Source organism: Oncorhynchus mykiss, chromosome 23 (assembly GCF_057628025.1).
Source record: "Oncorhynchus mykiss isolate SJ-2025 chromosome 23, ASM5762802v1, whole genome shotgun sequence".
NCBI classification, from domain to species: domain Eukaryota; kingdom Metazoa; phylum Chordata; class Actinopteri; order Salmoniformes; family Salmonidae; genus Oncorhynchus; species Oncorhynchus mykiss.
The window spans coordinates 47,768,837-47,796,620 of NC_143044.1; the positions used below are offsets into that span (position 1 = coordinate 47,768,837).

Consider the following 27,784-nt stretch of genomic DNA (forward strand, 5'->3'; position numbering starts at 1 on the left):
GGAATTGTAAAAAAAACTGAATTTAAATGTATTTGGCTACGGTGTATGTAAACTTCTGAATTCAACTGTAGCATTGAAATTCCCACTAGCAGTTAGTGGTAGAGGGAAAATGGTATTGAACAAGGTAAAAGTACTGCCCATTTCTGTTGTAATAGAAGGGGGTGGCGCTTGGGGGCTGTGTGTGGCTGTGCATTTGAGTGAGAAAGACACAGAGGAGAACCAACCAGTAAAATCAAAGCCCCCTTCATTGTTGACGCATTGTGCCGACAACATCAAAGAGTCATTCCAGACTCTGAAGTCAGGAGGAATTGGAGAGTTCGGTATTACCCAGACTAGACAGTATTCTGCTCTCTAACTGTCTCCAGCAATATCACCCTCCTCTGAACTTCTACAAAACATGTGTGCATCATCAAATAGGCCAAGCATACAGCTTCAAACGAGGACAGTAAGCTGAGTGCAGGAGGCATGTTACTAATGATAAGTATTCAGTCGGCCATTAAAGAGCATTGTCATTTTGAGGCAGGGGTGTAGTGAGTACACGATCAGGGCATGTCTTTCTCTTTCTTCTCTCTATCTCTCTCTCCTCCACCCCTTCACTGGAGGAGTGGAGGAGCGGAGAGAGACGGAGAGTAAGAAAGACAAGAGAGAAAGCACATGTGGTGAACATTCCGCCCTTTCTCTCTCTCTATCGCTCTCTCTCTCTAGTCTCTAGACAAATAAATAATTGAAAAACACACTGAAGTATATCTTTAATTTCCATATGGCTATTACTCCAGTCAAAACTAAGTGAAAGCTCTGACGTGACATTCATTTGGTTCTAACATTGACCAACAGTTCAGTATGTGCAGGCTTTGACCTCCATTCTGGTTTGTGATTTCAAAGGACTTTCCTGATAAACATGCTTTTTTCTGATAAATTCTTCTTTAGACCTGAACATAGCTGATCATATTACTGATCACTTGATCGTCCTAACTGATTTGTTGTGGGATAGGGACATGGGTGTAAATCAGGTCAAACTAACTGATGTGTTTTGGATAGGGACACAGGGTGTAAATCAGGTCAAACTAACTGATGTGTTTTGGATAGGGACACAGGGTGTAAATCAGGTCAAAGTAGTAGTGAAGGACGGTCTTTATTTCAGGAGAAATAGTTATGTGCGATAATAAAGACTCCTTAAAACATCAGATGATATTGTACACTGCATTGGCAAGGCTGCCAAATCACTGTAGTTACCCTGTAATAGCCCAATATGATACTAGAAATATGTCCAAGTACAATGCTATTGTTAAAAACTAAATCCAAACCGCCTTAAGTTGTTCTTAAGAGTTTTGGTCCTATAATCACAAAGCAAGCCAGTAAAAACAGCTGTACCTGATATAAGGTAACATCACACTGCATTGAATCACTGACTGTGTCAAAATAAACAACAACAACATATTCTGATAAATCAGGGCCATGTGAGTGCTTCATGTTTTAAAGGGTCTACGTCCCAAATGGCACCCCATTCTCTACATAGTGCACTAAAACGTAGTTTATTTAATAGTGAATAGGGTGCCACTTTGGATGCATTCTGGGGTTCATGACTCTTAAAGGCCCATTCTGTGATATTTTCAGCCGTTTTGATAAACAGCTTTATAGGAACAGAGTGGGCCTTTAAACTGATCTTCACAATGTCATTGCATATATACGAGCAAAGCCTTCGGTCACCATGGCAACCTCATTCCATTACCACTCTGTTAGTTTGCTTTACAAATGTTTACTCACTCACCCACTCACTCATTCAGTAATTAACTCACTCAATACACCATTCATTAATTTCCGTTCCATCCTCACTCATATACTTCATAATCGACGTCAGTCCAAACCATTCTGTCCTCCCGCTCTGTTGTTTCCTTCCAACTTCTCCCTCTCTCTCTCCGTCCTCCTCCCTCGCTCCGTCCTCCTCCCTCTCTCTGTCCTCCTCCCTCTCTCCTCCCTTCTCTCTCCATCCTCCTCCCTCTCTCCGTCCTTCTCCCTCTCTCCTTCACTCTCCGTCCTTCTCCCTCTCTCCTTCACTCTCCGTCCTTCTCCCTCTCTCCTTCTCTCTCTGCCCTCCTCCCTCTCTCTCCGCCCTCCTCCCTCTCTCCGTCCTTCTCCCTCTCTCCTCATCCCTCTCTCCATTCTTCTCCCTCTCTCCTCCTTCTTCGTTCCTCTTCTCCCTTCCTCCCTCTGTCCCTTTCACTCGTTCCTCTGTCCGTCCATCCTCCTCAGAAGTTATACGCTGATACCAGAATATGCACCTTCGCCACATGCTTAGCCTGGAAGGTGCGATCACTATACTCTGACATGTCCACATCAACACTGATATCCTGTGGTCCTCTTAACCTCTGAACTAGGATCAATTCACCAGTCTGGCGGTCCGACCTTTGCATCACGAACATCCCGCGGCTGTTTCCCCCGACAATGCCGAATCTCAGGCTATCGGGGCCGGGGCGGCCGGGGGCGGCTGCGGTTGCCATGCGGAACAGGGTTGCCGGGGTCTGGAGGTTGGAGGGGAGGGAGAGGTAGTGGAAGGAGACCGTCTTAGGAGCCAGGTGACAGGAACGACTCTCCATAGGGCAGGGGTTCCTCTCACACTGACTGTGAGTGAGAAGAGAGGAGATGTTGAGACCAAGTTTAACCTCTTGACGCTTACTGTGGAAAGATCCATACACATTATAACATTGTGATTAAAGTATTGTTACACAAGTCAGTCTCCTTGGGAAAATAAACAGGGAGGAAAGTGTACATAATGTTCCCTCCCTCCCTACACTCTTAGATCAAAGACTTCCAAAAGGGTTCTTCAGCTGTCCCCATAGGAGAACCCTTTTGGTTCCAGGTAGAACACTTTTGGGTTCCATATATATAGAACCCTACATGGAACCCAAAAGTGTTCTTCAAATGATGATCCTATGGGGACAGCCAAAGAACCCTTTTATGTTCTAGATAGCACCTTTTGTTCGAAGACTGTAGGCTTGTGAATTAGAGTGAAATGGAGAAACCCTGACAACAGTATTTCTCTGTCTCCGTGTACTTATTCACCCTGCCTCTCCCGCTTGCTCTCTCCCTCTCTTTCTCTCTCTCCTCCACTGGCAGTCCTGCAGTCTTTCAGCACAGTGATGGTTCAGTAGGAGTGGACAGAGCTACATTTCATACCTTTATTGCCTTTAAATGAGGCAATTTGTGAGGAGTTGGCAAACACTATCTAAGACTGAGGCCAAGGCATCTTGGAAAGGATGGTGGTTGTGGTCATATAGCCAGGAGGCCAGGACACAGAACCCTGAACTAGAACAGCTGCTAGTGGGATTCTAGAAGACAACGCTAGAGATTCTACATTTATTCTGGAGAGTTTGAGACTGCTTCAAATAAGGTGGAAACATGAAGATGTCATTTTCACTTATTTTGGACTCTAGTGACATGAACAGACAAATGCGTACAGCAGACAGATCAATCACATGATCAAACACACACACACACACACACACACACACACACACACACACACACACACACACACACACACACACAAAATCTGGTACCATCGTTTCCAGACAGAGGACAATTCATTCCTTTCCCCCTTAGTACTGAGTCAAGTCTCCAGCGTCCCTGGTCAAAATGTTTGAAATGAAAGATGAGATGTTTCAGTCATGATTCATCCTGATGAAGAAACAATATTGTTTGAGAGAGTATTTTACTTGCATACTTTGTTTGTCCTGCTGGTATGGTTTTATGAGCATTTCTATGAGTTCTTGTATCATTTTAAGGGACTTGCCTGTCAATGACTCCAAGAGTTGGTATGTTTGTTTTCCTAAGACGTATAGCAATAACTCTGTAGGAGAGACTTGTTTCGTTTTATATATCTGAAGATATATACACACACACACACACGCACCAGGCGGTGTCTATCTGAACTACTTACAAGGGAGACGTCTTGACGTAGCTGATGTTGCCGTGTGATCGGGGACACTCCGGGCTCACACACTGGAACCCTCCTCCAGTGTTGATGCATGTTGTTCCTCTACTGCAGTTGTGCTGCTGGGTCAGACACTCATCCACATCTGGAGGGCAACATGAGGGGGAGGGAGAGAGGGAAAGAGAGGGTGGATGGGAGGTAGGGGAGAGAGAGAGAGAGAGAGAGAATAAATGAAACAGAAAAATAAAGAGTGAAACATTGGTAGTTCAGTTTAGTCTCTCAAACGGCTTGTCTCGCATCCTGGACCAAGACATTCCTTCTGTTCTGCTGTGAAGTGGTGAGGTCATCTGTTCCACTGGCCAGCAGAGAAAGTAACGCTTCTTAAGCTTACAGGGCAGATGAAACAGGTCTGGGGAGTAAAGCCTATGGCCAGGCCAGAGAGAGGGACATGGGACACCTCCATATAAATACATACAGCCATCTGCCTCATCTTTCGCTCTTGCTCTCTATCTTTTTCTTCCCTTCTTTCCAAACACCTTCACCCATAGCTAAGCTGAACCATGATGTTTGTTTATCCCTCTATTCTCTCCACCCTTCATTCCCTCCCTCCTCTACCCTTCTCTAATTTGTTCCACTGGCCAGAAGTAGAGCAGGGTAAGAAATGACAGGGGGGAGGGGGAGGGGGGGGGGGAAGAAGAAGAAACTGGATTGAGGACTACGGTCAGGGCAGAGGCTTGAGGACGGACACCTCTACAGAAATATCTTCCTCTACCATGATCGGCCTTCCTTTCCAAAGAACTCCATAGCTAAACCAACCATGATGTTTGTTTATCCCTTCATCCCTCATCTCCATTCTCCATTCCCTCATCTCCATTCTCCCTTCTCTCATTGCACCTTTATTTATGTTCTGGAAGCTCCATTGGTGTTCTGATGGGTTTAGTCATATAAATCACTGCTATCCCCGTAGCTCCAGAAGGGTAAGCCCCACAACCCTATCAGACCCATTATACAGCGCCTTAGCCAGGACCCAGGCTGTGTCTAAAAGCATTACTAGCTGTCAAATCCTTGCTTCCTCCGTCCTCCAGACACACAGATTTGACAGCTAGAAATGTTTTCAGCCAACCCCAGTGTGGCGCTCCCTGCCTGTAGCGTTGTAGTTCTAAGCCCAGCTCTAAAGTCCCTTGCATAGCTCCAAGATCAAGACCATGGAAATGAATGGGCCATTGTCCTCTATCCCTTCCTACCCTCCTTCAATCACCCCTACCCTCCCTACTGCCCTCTATCCCTCCATCCCCTTCTACCCTCCATCCCCCTCCATGCCCTCCTACCCTCCATCACCCCTACCCTCCCTACCGCCCTCTATCACCCCTACCCTCCCTTCCACCCTCTATCCCCTTCTACCCTCCATCTCTCCTATCGCCCTCCACCCCTCTCTCCTACCCTCCCTTCATCCCTCCTACCCTCCATCCATCTCTCCTACCCTCTCAACATCCATCTCTCCCTTCCTCCATCCCTCATACCCTCCTACCCACCCTCCATCTCTCCCTTCCTCCATCCCTCCTTCCATCCCTCCGACCCCCCTCCATCTCTCCTACCCTCCCTCCATCCCTCCCTCCCTCCATTCCTCCTACCCTTCCACCATCCCTCCTACCTTCCCTCCATCACTCAAACCCTCCCTACATCACTCTTATCCTCCATCTCTCCTACCCTCCATCCCTCCCATCCATCCCCTCTACCATCCCTCCAAACCTCCATCAATCCCTCCGACCCTTCCTCCTACCATCCCTCCTACCCTACCCCAATCCCTGCTACCCTTCCTCCTACACTCCCTCCTACCCTCCATCTCCTCCTACCCTCCTGTCACTCACCCTCACAGCTCCTACCATCAGGCAGCAGCTTATAGTGGCTGGGGCAGGAGCAGTGGTAGGAGCCTGGTATGTTGACACACTCGTACACACACAGCTTGCCCCCCTGGTCCAGCCGGTACACCTCACACTCATTTACATCTGGGAGGAGAGAGAGAGGGGGGGGGGGGATATGCACGTCAGTCACATGATCAGACATGTGGGGGTACAAACAACAGGGTGGAAAGGAGGAGAAAGAGAGAGAAAAGAGAGTCATATAATTAAAATGTTAGAGCACTATAGAGAGATACAGTAGCTAGAAGGATTTGGGGTAAAGGGCATCTGTTCTGTCTGGCTGTCCGGGAGGGGGGTAAGAAGGGATGGTAAGAGTTGTTGAATGCCTAATTGAGAGTGATCTAATCTATCCAATCCCAACTAGTGTTTAGTGGGTAGGTGCTACGGGTTGTTTCTGTATAAGGCCAGTCTTACCCTGGCAGAGTTTTCTGAGGTACCACTCATATGAAACAGACGCTTTGCATCATTATGTAGGATGGTTCGATTTTGGCAAGTTCTATCAAAGATACACAGCTAATCGATATGGACACATTTTGGCAAGTTCTATCAAAGATACACAGCTAATCGATATGGACACATTTTGGCAAGTTCTATCAAAGATACACAGCTAATCGATATGGACACATTTTGGCAAGTGGACACCAAAGTGGAGCACTAAATGATTGACACCCTTGATAAAGATGAGCAAACATGATTATAAAAAAAATCATTCAAATACTGGGCTATATTGTATGCTCAATTTTTTTTTAAATTCTATTATTTTATACTAATACAATTGCTCTGGGAAGAAAAGTACACATTTATTTCCCCTTTTATCTATTTTTTACCTTTCAATACCTCACCTTTTTCTAGTATATTTTGTAAGTTGGAGAACACATTGGGAGGGATCTTAGCCCATTCCTTCATACAGAATCCTTCCAGATCCTTGATATCCTTCGCCTGTGTTTATGGACTGCCCTCTTCAATTCAAACCACATGTTTTCAATAGGTCTCAATTCCGGAGACTGACATGGCCACTGCAAAATTTTGATTCCGTGGCCAATTAACAATTTCTTTGTGGATTTTGATGTGTGCTTGGGGTTATTGTCTTGCTGACAAATCTCCAGCTTTTTGAAAGGTATTGAAAAGAGGGGTGTGAAATAATTTTGACCCCTGCTTTTTTAAGGAGAAAAAAAGTATTACTTGTTAAATAAAATATATTTATCTGAGCAATTGTATAGGTGTAAAATAATATAATTTCCCAATTTTTTTGAGCATACAATATAGATCAGTATTTTAATTATTCATTTTATACAGTCAGTTTTGTTATCGGAGCCCCACAGGCCCTTTCCACCTTGGCTTAGCGTGGTTAAACCAGACTGAACACTTAGCTTGGTTAAACCAGACTGAACACTTAGCTTGGTTAAACCAGACTGAACGCTTAGCTTGGTTAAACCAGACTGAACGCTTAGCTTGGTTAAACCAGACTGAACACTTAGCTTGGTTAAACCAGACTGAACGCTTAGCTTGGCTAAACCAGACTGAACGCTTAGCATAGTTAAACCAGACTGAGCGCTTAGCTTGGTTAAACCAGATTGAACGCTTAGCGTAGTTAAACCAGTCTGAACGCTTAGCTTGGCTAAACCAGACTGAACGCTACACACACTATAACCAACCAGGCTCACAAAGTATCCTGGTTAAGGTGGGAACTCACTTCATCCAACACTAAAGCATCTCATATCTCACCCTGGCAGATACTGTTGTCAGATGTCCCACTCATGTGAAAGCCAGCATCGCAGCTGCAGTGTTGGGCGCGGTCCACTTTGGCACAGCGGGGACGTCTGCTGAACGCCGGGTCATTCATGACGCTCCACTCGGGCGGAGCTGAACACGAGAGAGGGAGAGGGAAGAGCTTAAACTTCACCCGGTGGCCCCGAGAGGGCCTCGAGGGCCCTTGCACCACTGGACAGCATAAACACGCACATAAAGCACAAACAACAACACCATGCAGAGGTACTGTACATGACAATACATGGACAAACAACACCACCATGCAGAGGTACTGTACATGACAATACATGGACAAACAACACCACCATGCAGAGGTACTGTACATGACAATACATGGACAAACAACACCACCATGCAGAGGTACTGTACATGACAATACATGGACAAGCAACACCACCATGCAGAGGTACTGTACATGACAATACATGGACAAACAACACCACCATGCAGAGGTACTGTACATGACAATACATGGACAAACAACACCACCATGCAGAGGTACTGTACATGACAATACATGGACAAACAACACCACCATGCAGAGGTACTGTACATGACAATACATGGACAAACAACACCACCATGCAGAGGTACTGTACATGACAATACATGGACAAACAACACCACCATGCAGAGGTACTGTACATGACAATACATGGACAAACAACACAGACGAGGACATAGACTTATAAACACAACACAGACCAACAGCACAACACAGACCAACAGCACAACACAGACCAACAACACAACACAGACCAACAGCACAACACAGACCAACAACACACACAGACCAACAGCACAACACAGACCAACAGCACAACACAGACCAACAGCACAACACAGACCAACAACACAACACAGACCAACAACACAACACAGAACAACAACACAACAGAGACCAACAACACAACACAGACCAACAGCACAACACAGACCAACAACACAACACAGACCAACAGCACAACACAGAACAATAACACAACACAGACCAACAGCACAACACAGACCAACAGCACAACACAGACCAACAGCACAACACAGACCAACAACACAACACAGACCAACAGCACAACACAGAACAACAACACAACACAGACCAACAGCACAACACAGACCAACGGCACAACACAGACCAACAGCACAACACAGACCAACAACACAACACAGACCAACAGCACAACACAGAACAACAACACAACACAGACCAACAACACAACACAGACCAACAGCACAACACAGATCAACAACACAACACAGACCAACAACGCAACACAGACCATCAACGCCACACAGACTAACAACACACCACAGACTTACAACACAGACAATACAACGTAACACAGACTAACAACACAACACAGACTATCAACACAACATCAAATCAAATATTATTGGTCACATACACATTGTTAGCAGATGTTATTGGTCACATACACATGGTTAGCAGATGTTATTGGTCACATACACATGGTTAGCAGATGTTATTGGTCACATACACACATACACTCTCGGCACTGTATTGTCATCAAAGAAGTTGTTTAATTTGTCTGGAAGCAAAACGGGGCTGGTTTTCTTTTTGTAATCCGTGATTGTCTGTAGACCCTGCCACAGACGTCTTGTGTTTGAGTTGTTACATTGCAACTCCACTTTGTCTCTATACTGACGCTTTGCTTGTTTGATTGCTTACGGAGGGAATAACTATACTGTTTTGTATTCAGCCATATTTACAGTCACCTTGCCATGATTAAATGCGGTGGTACGTGTTTTCAGTTTTGCACAAATGCTGCCATCAATCCATGGTTTCTGTTTAGGAAAAGTTTTACCAGTCACAGTGGGTACAACATTTCCTATACACTTCCTTATAAACTCGCTTACCAAGTCAGCATAAACGTCAATGTTATTCTCTGAGGCTACCCGGAACATATCCCAGTCAATGTGATCGAATCAATCTTGAAGCGTGGAATCCGATTGGTCAGACCAGCGTTGGATAACCTAAGCACGGGCGCTTCCTACTTTCTGCCTATAGGAGGGGAGCAACAAGATGGAGTCATAGTCAGATTTGCCAAAGGGAGGGTGGGGGAGGGTATTGTATGCAACGCGTAAGTTAGAATAGCAATGGTTGAGCGTGTTACTCGCTCATGTACTGCAATCGATATGTTGATAGAATTTAGGTAGCCTTGTTCTCAAATTAGCATTGTTAAAATCCCCAGCTACAATAAATACAGCCTCAGGATATATGGTTTTCAGTTTGGATAAAGTCCAGTGAAGTTTCTTGATGGCCGTCTAGGTATCCGCTTGCGGGGGGGATATACACGGCTGTGACGATAACAGAGGAGAGTTCTCTTGGGAGATAATACGGTCGGCATTTGATTGTGAGGAATTCTAGGTCAAGGTGAACAAAAGGACTTGAGTTCTTGTATGTTGTTACAATTACACCATGAGTCGTTAATCATGAAACATACAATCCCGCCCTTTTCTTACTGGAGAGATGTTTGTTCCTGTTGGCGCGATGCACTGAAAATTCCGTTGGCTGTACGGACTCCGACAGCATGTCCCCAGCTAGCCATGTCTCGTGAAACAGAGTATGATACAATCCCGGATACCTCTTTGCAAAGCAACTCTAGTCCTGACTTTGTCGACTGTTAACTAGGGACACTGGACATTAGCGAGTAATATATTCGGAAGAGGTAGGTGGTGTGCGCGCATCCGAAGCCTCACTAGAAGACCGTTCCGGCAACCTCTCCTCCGACTCCGTTGTTTTGGGTTGGCCTCTGGAATCAATTCAAATGCGCTGGGAGGTGCAGACAAAGGATCTGCTTTGGGAAAGTCGTATTCCTGGTTGTTGTGCTGGTAAGTTGACATCTCTCTGATATCCAATAGTTCTTCCCAGCTCTATGTAATAGCACTTAAGGTTTTCTGATCTAACAATGTAAGAAATAATACATTAAAAAATAAATACTGCAGTTTTCTAAGGACTAGAAGCGAAGCTGCCATGTCTATTGGCGCCATCTTGCGTAAACATAGACTAACAACGCAACACAGACTAACAACGCAACACAGACTAACAACGCAACACAAACTAACAATGCAACACAGACAATAAACGCAACACAGACTATCAACACAACACAGACTAACACAAAACAGACTACCAACAGATATCCACTAATACAAAACATAATAAGTGAGATAGTAACGAATAGCAATGTCATGCAGTTGTCGCTAGTTCCTATGTGTTCTGGTAGGGTATCAGGTGTATGATGTCTGGTACTGCTGACCCGTCTGTGTCTGGTGCTGACAGTTGGATCCATTCCAGCTCTGTGAACAGGTGCACCTGTACTGGTTTACTCCCTCTACACAGGTCCCTCCGTTCTGGCATGGGTTACTGGAGCACTCACTCACATCTATGGACAAAAGGGAGAGCTGAAATAATGAAAGATGTCCCTGATCAAGATGCAGTAGCATTTCCTGGCATGTGGAATCCCAATAACCATTCTAGTGTTCTATTTATCTCTGTGGTTGAAACTGTTGAAAATACATACTTTGTCCCAGTGTCAGTTCTCTGCTTGTCTTAGACCCATCTAGGAGCTGTACAGTGGAAGTTGGAAGCTTACATACACTTAGGTTGGAGTCATTAAAACTAGTTTCTCAACCATTCCACAAATTTCTTGTTAACAAACTATAGTTTTGGCAAGTCGGTTAGGACATCTACTTTATGCATGACACAAGTAATTTTTCCAACTATTATTTACAGACATTATTTCACTGTATCACAACTCCAGTGGGTCAGAAGTTTACATACACTAACTTGACTGTGCCTTTAAACAGCTTGGAAATTCCATAAAATGATGTAATGCTTTAGAAGCTTCTTATAGGCTAATTGACATCATTTGAATCAATTGGAGGTGTACCTGTGGATGTACTTCAAGGCCTACATTCAAACGCAGTGCATCTTTGCTTGAAATCATGGAAAGATCAAAAGAAATCAGCAAAGACTTCAGAAGAAAAATTGTAGACATCCACAAGTCTGGTTCATCCTCGGAAGCAATTTCCAAATGCCTGAAGGTACCACGTTCATCTGTAGAAACAATAGTACGCAACTATAAACACCATGGGACCACGCAGCCATCATAGAGCTCCGGAAGGAGACGCATTCTGTCTCCTAGAGATGAACGTACTTTGGTGCGAAAAGTGCAAATCAATCCTAGAACAACAGCAAAGGACCTTGTGAAGATGCTGGAGAAAACAGGTACAAAAGTATCTATATCCACAGTAAAACGAGTCCTATATCAACATAACCTGAAAGGCCGCTCAGCAAGGAAGAAGCCACTGCTCCAAAACCGCCATAATAAAGACAGACTACGGTTTGCAACTGCACATGGGGACAAAGATCATACTTTTTGGAGAAATGTCCTCTGGTCTGATGAAACAAAAATAGAGCTGTTTGGCCATAATGACCATAGTTATGTTTGGAGGAAAAAGGGGGAGGCTTGCAAGCCGAAGAACACCATCCCAACCGTTAAGCATGGGGGTGGCAGCATCATGTTGTGGGGGTGCTTTGCTGCTGGATGGACTGGTGTACTTCACAAAATAGATGGCATGATGAGGAGGAAAATGATGTGGATATATTGAAGCAACATCTCAAGACTTCACTCAAGAAGTTAAAGCTTGGTCCCAAATGAGTCTTCCAAATGGACAATGACACCGAGCGTACTTCCAAAGTTGTGGCAAAATGGCTTAAGGACAACAAAGTCAAGATATAGGAGTGGCCATCACAAAGCCCTGACCTTGCAAGCAAGGAGGCCTACAAACCTGAGTCAGTTACACCAGCTCTGTCAGGAGGAATGGGCCAAAATTCACTCAACTTATTGTGGGAAGCTTGTGGAAGGCTACCTGAAATGTTTGACCCAAGTTAAACAATTTAAAGGCAATGCAACCAAATACTAATTGAGTGTATGTAAACTGCTGACCCACTGGGAATGTGATGAAATAAATAAAAGCTGAAATAAATCATTCTCTCTACTATTATTCTGACATTTCACATTCTTTAAATAAAGTGGTGATCCTAACTGACCTGAAACAGGGAATTTTGACTAGGACTAAATTTCAGGAATTGTGAAAAACTGAGTTTTAATGTATTTGGATTAAGGTGTATGTAAACTTACGACTTCAACTGTATATCTGCTCTCTGTCCAGGGGAGGGGTGATACGTTATACAGCAGAATCAGACCAGAATAACCTGGCACCATCATTTACGGACGGAGGACAATTCACTACTTTCCCCGTCAATACTTCCCTTCAAGTCTCCAGCCTCTCGGTTTAAAGTGCTTTAAATAAGAGATGAAATGCTTCCCTCCTGATTCATACTGTATAAAGAAGTGGTATAGTTTGAGCTAGATGGACTTGCAGGGATGGATGGTGATTATGTGAGCATGATGAATAAAGCTCTCCAGAGACGGTTGGAATGGCTTTTTTAGCATTATGGTTTTAATGGTTTTAACTCTATAATTTTAAGAGACACGTGCCTTCCACGGACTCGGTTCATGTCATTGCTTATAACAAGTGAAAAACTATCTAGAAGAGATGTGTACTGTTTTATAAACATGAAGAAAAAGGTTACTCCTCTAGCTTGGAAACTTAATCAATTACAACAAGAATGTCTCTTCAAGTGCAAAGTGGACAAAGTTAGAAGAAAGCTGTCTTTCTCTTGAGAGTAGTGGCTCTATCAGGGGATTAAGAATAACACACACACACCCTACTCTACCCCCCACCCTGTATCCACCGCCACCTCTCTCTGGACTGGTGGAATACCTGGAGCAGGACTACTGAGGTCTGCCAAATTATTCTACTGCTGGAGGAGGAATAACACAAACACACAGGGTGACCTTGTCTGACCTAGAGCGGCCAGCTAAGAGGGGTTCCGACTGGCCACCCCACATATGCTCTCTCTAATTCTCTCTTTCTTTCTCTCTCTCGGAGGACCTGAGCCCTAGGACCATGCCTCAGGACTACCTGACATGATGACTCCTTGCTGTCCCCAGTCCACCTGACCGTGCTGCTGCTCCAGTTTCAACTGTTCTGCCTTATTATTATTCGACCATGCTGGTCATTTATGAACATTTGAACATCTTGGCCATGTTCTGTTATAATCTCCACCCGGCACAGCCAGAAGAGGACTGGCCACCCCACATAGGCTGGTTCCTCTCTAGGTTTCTTCCTAGGTTTTGGCCTTTCTAGGGAGTTTTTCCTAGCCACCGTGCTTCTACACCTGCATTGCTTGCTGTTTGGGGTTTTAGGCTGGGTTTCTGAACAGCACTTTGAGATATCAGCTGATGTACGAAGGGCTATATAAATACATTTGATTTGATTTGATTTGGTTCCTAGTCCTCACACAAACAGACAAGGGGAGCAGAAGAAAAGTTCCATTCTTCAGTCTGGAGCTCAGATCCCTCCCTGAATGAAACCATTAAATGTCTCAGTGGACTCAGAAAACACCTGTACAGTACTAGACCACATTCCAGAGCAGGGCACATTCTCCTTCCCCTCTACATGCTGTTGCTATTCCACCATAATAACCACTACATCCTAAATAGCACCATATTCCCTAAGTAGTGCAATACTTTAGACTAGGGCCCATAATTTGTGCACTACATAGGGACTATGATGTAATTTGGGACACACCCCAGGACGGGCAGCAGGGCTACTGTAAAATAACCCCTTCTTGTGTTTCTGTTTCTCCCTACAGTCTCTTTGTTTTGGGGTTCCAGGAAGCAGAGGCTAAGGCCATGCATGCTGTCATTACAGCACCACAGCCCATGGTCTGATAGCATGCAGCTATGTTAAGCATGCTATTGATGGCTCACATCTCTGTCCGGCCATCGCTACAGGCAGAAGCCCAGACATTCCAAGGCTGTGTAACAAATGGCATCCTTTTCACTGTGCACTGCTTTTGACCAGGGTATAGGGCTCTGGTCAAAAGTAGTGCACTAAATAGGGTGTCATTTGAGAAACATCCCAAGTGGTTCAGTCAGTTCAGTCAGAGTGTTCTCAGGTTTCTATGTAAAGTGGTTCAGTCAGTTCAGTCAGAGTGTTCTCAGGTCTCTATGTAAAGGGGTTCAGTCAGTTCAGTCAGAGTGTTCTCAGGTCTCTATGTAAAGGGGTTCAGTCAGTTCAGTCAGAGTGTTCTCAGGTCTCTATGTAAAGGGGTTCAGTCAGTTCAATCAGAGTGTTCACAGATCTCTATGTAAAGGGGTTCAGTCAGTTCAGTCAGAGTGTTCTCATGTCTCTATGTAAAGGGGTTCAGTCAGAACAATCAGAGTGTTGTCAGGTCTCTATGTAAAGTGGTTCAGTCAGTTCAGTCAGAGTGTTCTCAGGTCTCTATGTAAAGGGGTTCAGTCAGTTCAGTCAGAGTGTTCTCAGGTCTTTATGTAGAGGGGTTCAGTCAGTTCAGTCAGAGTGTTCTCAGGTCTCTATGTAAAGGGGTTCAGTCAGTTCAGTCAGAGCGTTCTCAGGTCTCTATGTAAAGTGGTTCAGTCAGTTCAGTCACAGTGTTCTCAAGTCTCTATGTAAAGGGGTTCAGTCAGTTCAGTCAGAGTGTTCTCAGGTCTCTATGTAAAGTGGTTCTGTCAGTTCAGTCAGAGTGTTCTCAGGTCTCTATGTAAAGGGGTTCAGTCAGTTCAGTCAGAGTGTTCTCAGGTCTCTATGTAAAGGGGTTCAGTCAGTTCAGTCAGTGTTCTCAGGTCTCTATGTAAAGGGGTTCAGTCAGTTCAGTCAGAGCGTTCTCAGGTCTCTATGTAAAGTGGTTCAGTCAGTTCAGTCACAGTGTTCTCAGGTCTCTATGTAAAGTGGTTCAGTCAGTGTTCTCAGGTCTCTATGTAGTTGGTCTATACATCGCTACCTGTCCTGTACCACAGGTGGCCCCTGGGGAAGGCAAATTAACACCATGGAGGAGTCCAAAATACAGTAAGCTCTCAGAAGCAAAGACCTTCCACTCTCCCTCCCTAGTCTAAAATACAGTAAGCCCTCAGAAGCAAAGACCTCCAACTCTCCCTCCCTAGTCCAAAATACAGTAAGCTCTCAGAAGCAAAGACCTCCCACTCTCCCTCCCTAGTCCAAAATACAGTAAGCTCTCAGAAGCAAAGACCTCCCACTCTCCCTCCCTAGTCCAAAATACAGTTAGTCCACAGAGCTAAAGACCTCCCTCTCTCCCTCCCTAGTCCAAAATACAGTTAGTCCACAGAGCTAAAGACCTCCCTCTCTCCCTCCCTAGTCCAAAATACAGTTAGACCACAGAGCTAAAGACCTCCCTCTCTCCCTCCCTAGTCCAAAATACAGTTAGTCCACAGAGCTAAAGACCTCCCTCTCTCCCTCCCTAGTCCAAAACACAGTTAGTCCACAGAGCTAAAGACCTCCCTCTCTCCCTCTAGTCCAAAATACAGTTAGTCCACAGAGCCAAAGACCCAGATACTCTGCCCTCCTATACTTCTCTCTCACCCTCTCTTTCTTTCTCTCTCCCTCTCTCTCTCACTCACCCTCTCTCGCTCTCACCCTCTCACTCTCACCCTCTCTTTCACTCCTCCTCTCTCGCTCCTTCCTTTCTCTCTCTTTCTCTCACCCACTCGCTACCCCTCTCTCTCTCTCTACCGCTCTCCCTCTCTTTCTCTCACCCGCTCTCTCCTCTTCTACATTCTTCCTCTCCTTCCCTCTCTCTTCCGCCGTCATCAATCTTTACATGTCTACAGGACCCTCCGTCTGAAGAGACTACTGTAGATTCTAGAATAACAATGGGTTGGTGTTGCAGATGGCAGCTTTCTGTCCATTAGTGTTCTTTCTACAGAGTAACAAACTAAACATGCCCTAATGAACACGACCCAGGTTAAGTGTGCATAGTCACATTGCATTTACCCAACAGTGAGTGTTTGTGTAGCCGCTGCAGCCGCTCTGACCACAGTTTTAAAATCTTCACAGGCCAAATTGTGAAGAACAGGATGGGAGTTTACAGTCATAGTGATGTCTGTAGTAAAAGCTAAGAATTTACAGGTGAATGGATGGATCTCTACTGTGCAAACACAGCCCCAATACATAAAAGCACTCTGATGTAACGTCAGCATGTAGTTAACATTTTTCCCTGTTACCTTCTCTCCTTACACCTTACGAACACCCTTTCTCCATCTCTCCCTCACCATCTCCCTCTCCCCAGCTCCCTCTCTCCCACTCTGTCCCCCTCTAGCTCTCTGTAATACCAGTACATTCCTGTGCATTGTGAGGACCGAGGCCATGGCAGCAGCAGTAGTGAAATAACAACCATGTGAGACCTTTACAGTGACTGGCTGCTGTAAAACTAAAGTCCTTTTAAAGAGGAACGTGTGTGTAGGAGACAGCAAAACAACACACTGACAAAAGGTTGTGTTGGTGGAAACTGCAATCTAAAGAGTGAGATGGGCTCTGGTGTCAGGTGGACAGACACATTGAAACATTTATTAAGTTACTGGCCAAATAGAGGTATGGTGGAGCAGTGTGTGCCGGTCCATCTCTTCATGATTTCCTCAGCCCAGCATTACCTAAAGTGACGTGTGTTTGTCTATAGTATCTGTTTGGACAGACAGACAAACAGTACTGTACCTTTACCTTTACAGATGGTGTTGACACCGCTCCAACTCCCGTTCTCCTGACACACACGTGTCTCGGGGCCCACCAGGTGGTAACCATGGGAACAGGTAAAATGGACCTCATGACCGATGAAATACTTGGAGCCAAACTTCCTCCCGTGGACAGGGGCTTCCAGGGAGGGGCAAACGGACGGAGCTGAGAGAGAGAGAGGGGAGGGACGGAGGGAGGGAAAGAAAGAAGAGGAAGGGAGGAGGGGCAGGGAGAGAGAGAAGGAGAGAGAGGATTGTCACATGTATGCATACGGAGTCGTGCACCCAGCATACTGTGGTATTTAGTGTCTGTGGACATACACAGACACTAAATGCCTAATTTCATCCAACAATACCAGCTCTATAACAAATAAAACTTCAAATAGTTATGAAAAAATGTGCATTTTATTGAGACAAGCTACTACAAATACTGGCATCATTAATACAAAGGCAGCACACAATTGTCCAGAATTGACAGCCAAGGTGTATGGCAACTAATCGGCCACCAACCTCAAGGCACAACAGAGGGTAGTGCGTACGGCCAAGCTTCCTGCCATCCAGGACCTCTATATCAGGCGGTGTCAGAGCAAGGCCCTAAAAATGGTCAAAGACTCCAGCCACCCTAGTCATAGACTGTTTTCTCTGCTACTGCATGGCAAGCGGTACCAGAGTGCCAAGTCCAGGACCAAAAGGCTTCTTAACAGATTCTACCCCCAAGCCATAAGACTCCTGAACAGATAATCAACCGGCTACCCAGACCCCTCTTTTACGCTGCTGCTACTCTCTGTTTATAATCTATGCATAGTCACTTTAACTCTGCTTACAGTGCCTTGCAAAAGTATTCATCCCCCTTGGCGTTTCTGCTATTTTGTTGCATTATAACCTGTAATTGAATTACACTTTTATTTGGAATTCCTGAATAGGACATACACAAAATAGTCCAAATTGGTGAAGTGAAATGAAAAAAGTAACTTGTTTCAAGAAATTGTAAAAAATAAAAACAGAAAAGTGGTGCGTGCATACAGTATGTATTCACCCCCTCTGCTAAGATCTGGTGCAACCAATTACCTTCAGAAGTCACATAATTAGTTCAATAAAGTCCACCTTTGTGCAATCTAAGTCTCACATGATCTGTCACATGAGTTCAGTATATATACACCTGTTCTGAAAGGCCCCAGAGTCTGCAACACCACTAAGCAAGGGGCACCACCAAGCAAGCGGCACCATGAAGACCAAGGAGCTCTCCAAACAGGTCAGGGACAAATTTGTGGAGAAGAACATATAAGGGTTGGGTTAGAAAAATATACTGAAACTTTGAACATCCCATGGAGCACCATTAAATCCATTATTAAAATATGGAAAGAATATGGCACCACAACAAACCTGTCAAGAGAGGGCCGCTCACCAAAACTCATGGACCAGGCAAGGAGGGCATTAATCAGAGGCAACAAAGAGATCAAAGATAACCCTGAAGGAACTGCAAAGCTCTACAGCGGAGATTCGAGTATCTGTCCATAGGACCACTATAAGCCATACACTCCACAGAGCTGGGCATTACGGAAGAGCGGCCAGAAAAAAGCCATTGCTTAAAGGAAAAAATAAGCAAACACGTTTGGTGTTCGCCAAAAGGCATATGGGTGACTCCCCAAACATATAGAAGAAGGTACTCTGGTCAGATGAGACTAAAATTGAGCTTTTTGGCCATCAAAGAAAACGCTATGTCTGGAGCAAACACAACACCTCTCATCACCCCGAGAACACCATCCCCCCAGTGAAGCATGGTGGTGGCGGCATCATGCTGTAGGGATGTTTTTCATCGGCAGCGACTGGGAAACTGGTCAGAATCGAAGGAATGATGAATGGTGCTAAATACACAGAAATTCTTGAGGGAAACCTGTTTCAGTCTTCCAGAGATTTTAGACTGGGATGGAGATTCACCTTCCAGTAGGACAATGACACTCAGCATACTGCTAAAGCAACACTGGAGTGGTTTAAGGGGAAACATTTAGATATCTTGGAATGGCCTAGTCAAAGCCCAGACCTCAATCCAATTGAGAATCTGTGGTATGATTTAAAGATTGCTGTACACCAGCGTTACCCATCCAACTTGAAGGAGCTGGAGCAGTTTTGTCTTGAAGATTGGGAAAAAAATCCCAGTGGCAAGATGTGTCAAGCTTATAGAGACATACCCCAAGAGACTTGCAGCTGTATTTGCTGCAAAATGTGTCTCTACAAAGTATTGACTTTGGGGGGGTGAATAGTATTCAGTTTTTTTGTGTAGTTCCTTGTTTTGTTTCACAAGAAAAACTATTTTGCATCTTCAAAGTGGTAGGCATGTTGTGTAAATCAAATGATACAATCTCCCCAAAAATCGATTTTAATTCCAGGTTGTAAGGCAACGAAATTGGAAAAATGCCAAAGGGGGTGAAAACTTTCGCAAGGCACTGTACATGTACATATTACCTCAATTACATCAACTAACCGGTGCCCCCACACATTGACTCTGTACCGGTACCCCCTGTATTTTGCCTCGCTTGTTATTTTACTGCTGCTGTTTAATTATTTGTTACTTTAATTTTTTTTTTAAACATTTTTTACCAAATAGTTATTTTTATTTGTTTTTCTTAACTTCTTAAAGCGTTGTTGGTTAAGGGCTTGTAAGTAAGCATTTGACTGTAAGGTGTAAACCTGTTGTTATCGGCACATGTGACAAATACAATTTGATAAGTTATTAAAATAAAGATGTTTGACTAGTACAGTACAGCCTATGAGCTTAAAGTAAAGTAATTTCAAGAGAGGAAGAGAGTGAGAGAAAGTGAAATAAACAATAAAAAAAATAACAGTAAACGTTAAAATAATAGTTTTTCACTTTTGTTTATTATCTATTTCACTTGCTTTGACAATGTAAACATATGTTCCCATGCCAATAAAAATTGAAATGTTATTGAGCGAGAGAAACATACAGACAGACAGTCTCCTCAGTCTAGCGCTGATGAATAACTAATTTCACCAGTTTTCACAATAGAACAGAATAGAACAGCATAGTATATACATAAATATAACAGAATAGAACAGCATAGTATATACTTAAATATAACAGAATAGAACAGTATAGTATATACTTAAATAGAACAGAATAGAACAGCATAGTATATACTTAAATAGAACAGAATTGAACAGTATAGTATATACTTAAATATAACAGAATAGTATAGTATATACAGTACTTAAATAGAACAGAATAGAATAGTATAGTATATACATAAATATAACAGAATAGTATAGTATATACAGTACTTAAATAGAACAGAATAGAACAGCATAGTATATACTTAAATAGAACAGAATTGAACAGTATAGTATATACTTAAATATAACAGAATAGTATAGTATATACAGTACTTAAATAGAACAGAATAGAATAGTATAGTATATACATAAATATAACAGAATAGTATAGTATATACAGTACTTAAATAGAACAGAATAGAATAGTATAGTATATACTTAAATAGAACAGAATAGAACAGTAAATACTTAAATATAACAGAATAGAATATTATAGTATATACATAAATATAACAGAATAGCATAATATATACTTAAATAGAACAGAATAGAACAGCATAGTATATACTTAAGTAGAACAGAACAGCATAGTATATACTTAAATAGAACAGAATAGAACAGTACAGTATATACTTAAATAGAACAGAATAGAATAGTATAGTATATACATAAATATAACAGAATAGTATAGTATATACAGTACTTAAATAGAACAGAATAGAATAGTATAGTATATACTTAAATAGAACAGAATAGAACAGTAAATACTTAAATATAACAGAATAGAATATTATAGTATATACATAAATATAACAGAATAGCATAGTATAGTATATACAGTACTTAAATAGAACAGAATAGAACAGCATAGTATATACTTAAATAGAACAGAATAGAATAGTATAGTATATACTTAAATAGAACAGAATAGAACAGTAAATACTTAAATATAACAGAATAGAATATTATAGTATATACATAAATATAACAGAATAGAATAGTATAGTATATACAGTACTTAAATAGAACAGCACAGTATATACTTAAGTAGAACAGAACAGCATAGTATATACCTAAATAGAACAGAATAGAATAGTATTTACATAAATATAACAGAATAGAACAGTATATACTTAAATAGAACAGAATAGAATAGTATAGTATATACCTAAATAGAACAGAATAGAATAGTATATACTTAAATAGAACAGAACAGCATAGTATATACCTAAATAGAACAGAATAGAATAGTATATACTTAAATAGAACAGAATAGAACAGCACAGTATATACTTAAGTAGACCTGAACAGCATAGTATACAGCGGGGCAAAAAAGTATTTAGTCAGCCACCAATTGTGCAAGTTCTCCCACTTAAGAATAGGAGAGAGGCCTGTAATTTTCATCATTTGTACACTTCAACTATGACAGACAAAATGAGAAAAAAAATCCAGAAAATCACATTGTAGGATTTTTAATGAATTTATTTGCAAATTATGGTGGAAAATAAGTATTTGGTCACCTACAAACAAGCAAGATTTCTGTCTCTCACAGACCTGTAACTTCTTCTTTAAGAGGCTCCTCTGTCCTCCACTCGTTACCTGTATTAATGGCACCTGTTTGAACTTGTTATCAGTATAAAAGACACCTGTCCACAACCTCAAACAGTCACACTCCAAACTCCACTATGGCCAAGACCAAAGAGCTGTCAAAGGACACCAGAAACAAAATTGTCGACCTGCACCAGGCTGCGAAGACTGAATCTGTAATAGGTAAGCAGCTTGGTTTGAAGAAATCAACTGTGGGAGCAATTATTAGGAAATGGAAGACATACAAGACCACTGATAATCTCCCTCGATCTGGGGCTCCACGCAAGATCTCACCCTGTGGGGTCAAAATGATCACAAGAACGGTGAGCAAAAATCCCAGAACCACACGGGGGGACCTAGTGAATGACCTGCAGAGAGCTGGGACCAAAGTAACAAAGCCTACCATCAGTAACACACTACGCCGCCAGGGACTCAAATCCTGCAGTGCCAGACGTGTCCCCCTGCTTAAGCCAGTATATGTCCAGGCCCATCTGAAGTTTGCTAGAAAGCATTTGGATGATCCAGAAGAAGATTGGGAGAATGTCATATGGTCAGATGAAACCAAAATAGAACTTTTTGGTAAAAACTCAACTCGTCGTGTTTGGAGGACAAAGAATGCTGAGTTGCATCCAAAGAACACCATACCTGTGAAGCATGCGGGTGGAAACATCATGCTTTGGGGCTGTTTTTCTGCAAAGGGACCAGGACGACTGATCCGTGTAAAGGAAAGAATGAATGGGGCCATGTATCGTGAGATTTTGAGTGAAAACCTCCTTCCATCAGCAAGGGCATTGAAGATGAAACGTGGCTGGGTCTTTCAGCATGACAATGATCCCAAACACACCGCCCCGGCAACGAAGGAGTGGCTTCGTAAGAAGCATTTCAAGGTCCTGGAGTGGCCTAGCCAGTCTCCAGATCTCAACCCCATAGAAAATCTTTGGAGGGAGTTGAAAGTCCGTGTTGCCCAGCAACAGCTCCAAAACATCACTGCTCTAGAGGAGATCTGCATGGAGGAATGGGCCAAAATACCAGCAACAGTGTGTGAAAACCTTATGAAGACTTACAGAAAACGTTTGACCTTTGTCATTGCCAACAAAGGGTATATAACAAAGTACTGAGATAAACTTTTGTTATTGACCAAATACTTATTTTCCACCACAATTTGCAAATTAATTAATTAAAAATCCTACAATGTGATTTTCTGGATTTTTTTTCTCATTTTGTCTGTCATAGTTGAAGTGTACCTATGATGAAAATTACAGGCCTCTCTCATCTTTTTAAGTGGGAGAACTTGCACAATTGGTGGCTGACTAAATACTTTTTTGCCCCACTATATACTTAAATAGAACAGAATAGAATAGTATATACTTAAATAGAACAGAATAGAATAGTATATACATAAATATAACAGATTAGAACAGTATATACTTAAATAGAACATAATAGAATAGTATATACTTAAATAGAACAGAATTGAATAGTATATACTTAAATAGAACAGAATATAATAGTATATACATAAATATAACAGATTAGAACAGTATATACTTAAATAGAACATAATAGAATAGTATATACTTAAATGGAACAGAATAGAACAGCACAGTATATAATTAAATATAATAGAATAGTATATACTTAAATAGAACATAATAGAACAGCACAGTATATAATTAAATATAATAGAATAGTATATACTTAAATAGAACATAATAGACTATAGTAATAGTATATACATAAATATAACAGAATAGAACAGTAAATACTTAAATAGAACAGAACAGAACAGCATAGTATATACTTAAATAGAACAGAATAGAACAGCATAGTATATACTTAAATATAACAGAATAGAACAGCATAGTATATACTTAAATAAAACAGGATAGTATATACTTAAATATAATAGAATAGAACAGTAAATACTTAAATAAAACCGAATAGAACAGCATATTATATACTTAAATAAAACAGGATAGTATATACTTAAATAAAACAGAATAGAACAGCATAGTATATACTTAAATAGAACAGGATAGTATATACTTAAATAGAACAGCATAGTATATACTTAAATAGAACAGGATAGTATATACTTAAATATAACAGGATAGTATATACTTAAATACAGTAGAACAGGATAGAACAGCATAGTATATACTTAAATAGAACAGGATAGTATATACTTAAATGAAACAGAATAGAACGGGCTCTGAAAGAAGCACCTGATTATAGCCTAACTAGTTGTCTGGAGAATAAAAGTTTAACCAAAGGGACGTGGTGGTAAACCGGACAAACACACAACCACCATAAGATCAACGCATCCCACATTGACCCAATGCAATTCCTGAGGTTTATGTGCTAAAGGGCCAAAAGCAGGTCAAAGAGAGTTCAGATGCCCTTTAGTGGTATGTAGAAGCTTGGGTTTCAGTGGTAAACTTTAACTTTAAAATGTGTCTCCTTTTTTATTTATTTTATTTTATTTCACCTTTATTTAACCAGGTAGGCTAGTTGAGAACAAGTTCTCATTTGCAACTGCGACCTGGCCAAGATAAAGCATAGCAGTGTGAACAGACAACACAGAGTTACACATGGAGTAAACAATTAACAAGTCAATAACACAGTAGAAAAAAAGAGAGACTATATACATTGTGTGCAAAAGGCATGAGGAGGTAGACGAATAATTAAAATTTTGCAGATTAACACTGGAGTGATAAATGATCAAATGGTCATGTACAGGTATTGTGTGTGCAAAAGAGCAGAAAAGTAAATAAATAAAAACAGTATGGGGATGAGGTAGGTAAAATTGGGTGGGCTATTTACCAATAGACTATGTACAGCTGCAGCGATCGGTTAGCTGCTCAGATAGCAGATGTTTAAAGTTGGTGAGAGAGATAAAAGTCTCCAACTTCAGCGATTTTTGCAATTCGTTCCAGTCACAGGCAGCAGAGAACTGGAACGAAAGGTGGCCAAATGAGGTGTTGGCCTTAGGGATGATCAGTGAGATACACCTGCTGGAGCGCGTGCTACGGGTGGGTGTTGCCATCGTGACCAGTGAACTGAGATAAGGCGGAGCTTTACCTAGCATGGACTTGTAGATGACCTGGAGCCAGTGGGTCTGGCGACGAATATGTAGCGAGGGCCAGCCGACTAGAGCATACAGGTCGCAGTGGTGGGTGGTATAAGGTGCTTTAGTAACAGAACGGATGGCACTGTGATAAACTGCATCCAGTTTGCTGAGTAGAGTATTGGAAGCTATTTTGTAGATGACATCGCCGAAGTCGAGGATCGGTAGGATAGTCAGTTTTACTAGGGTAAGTTTGGCGGCGTGAGTGAAGGAGGCTTTGTTGCGGAATAGAAAGCCGACTCTAGATTTGATTTTTGATTGGAGATGTTTGATATGAGTCTGGAAGGAGAGTTTACAGTCTAGCCAGACACCTAGGTACTTATAGATGCCCAAATATTCTAGGTCGGAACCATCCAGGGTGGTGATGCTAGTCGGGCGTGCGGGTGCAGGCAGCGAACGGTTGAAAAGCATGCATTTGGTTTTACTAGCGTTTAAGAGCGGTTGGAGGCCACGGAAGGAGTGTTGTATGGCATTGAAGCTCGTTTGGAGGTTAGATAGCACAGTGTCCAAGGACGGGCCGGAAGTATACAGAATGGTGTCGTCTGCGTAGAGGTGGATCAGGGAATCGCCCGCAGCAAGAGCAACATCATTGATATATACAGAGAAAAGAGTCTTGTTGATGTATTTATCACAACACCAGGAAGGGGGAGATTTGGATTGTATAAATGTACATTATCATGTAGTAAACAATACCATAATTTCTCAAAAACCCAATGATGGTAGACCATACACTACTGTCTAGGCTCTAACACTCCTCCCCTTCCCCTCTGGTTAGAATGTTATGTCTCCACAGTAGAGAGGAGAACATTCAGACACTCTTGAAGACAATGAAAGTGGACCAGGCCAGGAGCAGACTAGGTGACCTTTCTCTCTAACCAAGGTGCTTCAAAAGAGACGAAAATTGAAGGTCAATCAATGTAGATTTCGGGTTTCAATATTAAAGAAGCATTTCCAAAATCTCCTTCAATTAGCTCCAGTTTTCTCCTCTATTTATTAATCTTGTTTAGAGAGAGCAAGACAGTGACAAGAACACCTAGACTGGTCCCAGATCTCTACATGGCTATAGAAGACCTGCATGTCAGGTGCAGCAGAGTGGTGGAGAATGGTCATTCTCTCTGTCTACTCACCAGCCGACTGGTCGGCCTGCGGTAGCTTGGACACAGAGTTCTGTAGGGTTGCCAGTTTGGACTTCATGATGCGTAGTCCCTCTGTGAATCTCATCTCCTGTCCCTTCAGAAACTTCTCCATCTGACGGAGAACACCAACCAACTGGTGTTTGTCCATGCAGTTCTGGAGACAGAGACGTACAGTACATATATGTTAATGTAGCAGAACAGAAACGTTTACAACTGTCCATGCAGTTCTGTAAAATAAAGAAATATATTACTGGTCAAACATGAAAACAACATACCATTTACAGTTGAAGTCAGAAGTTTACATACACCTTAGCCAAATACATTTAACCTCAGTTTTTCACAATTCCTGAAATTTAATCCTAGTAAAAATTCCTTGTCTTAGGTCAGTTAGGATCACCACTTTATTTAAAGAATGTGAAATGTCAGAATAATAGTAGAGAGAATGATTTATTTCAGCTTTTATTTATTTCATCACATTCCCAGTGGGTCAGCAGTTTACATACACTTAATTAGTATTTGGTAGCATTGCCTTTAAATGGTTTAACTTGGGTCAAAAGTTTCGGGTAGCCTTCCACAAGTTTCCCACAATAAGTTGGGTGAATTTTGGTCCATTCCTCCTAACAGAGCTGGTGCAACTGAGTCAGGTTTGCAGGCCTCCTTGCCCGCACACACTTTTCAGTTCTGCCCACAATTTTTACATAGAATTGAGGTCAGGGCTTTGTTATGGCCACTTCAATACCTTGACTTTGTTGTCCTTAAGCTGTTTTGCCACAACTTTGGAAGTATGCTTGGGGTCATTGTCCATTCTGTAAGACCCATTTATGACCAAGCTTTAACTTCCTGACTGATGTCTTGAGATGTTGCTTCAATATATCCACATAATTTTGCCCCTCATGATGCAATCTATTTTGTGAAGTGCACCAGTCCCTCCTGCAGCAAAGCACCCCCGCAACATGATGCTGCCACCCCCGTGCTTCAAGGTTGGGATGGTGTTCTTCGGCTTGCAAGCCTCCCCCTTTTCCTCCAAGCATAACGATGGTCGTTATGGCAAAACAGTTCTATTTTTGTTTCATCAGACCAGAGGACATTTCTCCAAAAAGTACGATCTTTGCCCCCATGTGCTGTTGCAAACCATAGTCTGGCTTTTTTATGGTGGTTTTGGAGAAGTGGCTTCTTCGTTGCTGAGTGGCCTTTCAGGTTATGTCGATATAAGACTCGACATATACTGGATATAGATACATTTGTACCTGTTTCCTCCAGCATCTTCACAAGATCCTTTGCTGTTGATCTGGGATTGATTTGCTCTTTTCGCACCAAAGTATGTTCATTTCTAGGAGACAGAACGCATCTCCTTCCTGAGCAGTATGATGACTGCGTGGTCCGTTGGCGGTTATACCTGCGTACTATTGTTTGTACAGATGAACGTGGTACCTTCAGGCATTTCGAAATTGCTCCCAAGGATGAACCGGACTTGTGGAGGCCTACAATTTTTTCCTGAGGTCTTGGCTGATTTCTTTTGATGATGTCAAGCAAAGAGTCTCTGAGTTTGAAGGTAGGCCTTGAAATACATCCACAGGTACACCTACAATTGACTCAAATTATGT

General features: G+C 42.4%; 1 protein-coding gene across 6 annotated transcripts in view; it reads right to left on the reverse strand.

The window, feature by feature from the left end:
- Nucleotides 1-1,113: 1,113 nt before the first annotated feature.
- LOC110503005 (fibulin-7) overlaps nucleotides 1,114-27,784 on the reverse strand; it is a 30,945-nt gene continuing 4,274 nt past the window's right edge. For 4 of the 6 annotated variants that reach the window (XM_036960867.2, XM_021581369.3, XM_090217555.1 and 1 more), the window contains 7 exons: nucleotides 26,172-26,334; nucleotides 17,251-17,427; nucleotides 10,902-11,027; nucleotides 7,576-7,713; nucleotides 5,800-5,937; nucleotides 3,938-4,076; nucleotides 1,114-2,619 (listed from right to left, as the gene is read on the reverse strand). In XM_036960867.2, coding sequence (XP_036816762.1) covers nucleotides 2,247-2,619; nucleotides 3,938-4,076; nucleotides 5,800-5,937; nucleotides 7,576-7,713; nucleotides 10,902-11,027; nucleotides 17,251-17,427; nucleotides 26,172-26,334 — 1,254 coding nt within the window. In that variant the 3' untranslated portion in view covers nucleotides 1,114-2,246. The remainder of the gene's footprint in view (nucleotides 2,620-3,937; nucleotides 4,077-5,799; nucleotides 5,938-7,575; nucleotides 7,714-10,901; nucleotides 11,028-17,250; nucleotides 17,428-26,171; nucleotides 26,335-27,784) is intronic. The other 2 variants (XM_090217556.1, XM_090217554.1) reach the window with 1 other exon arrangement.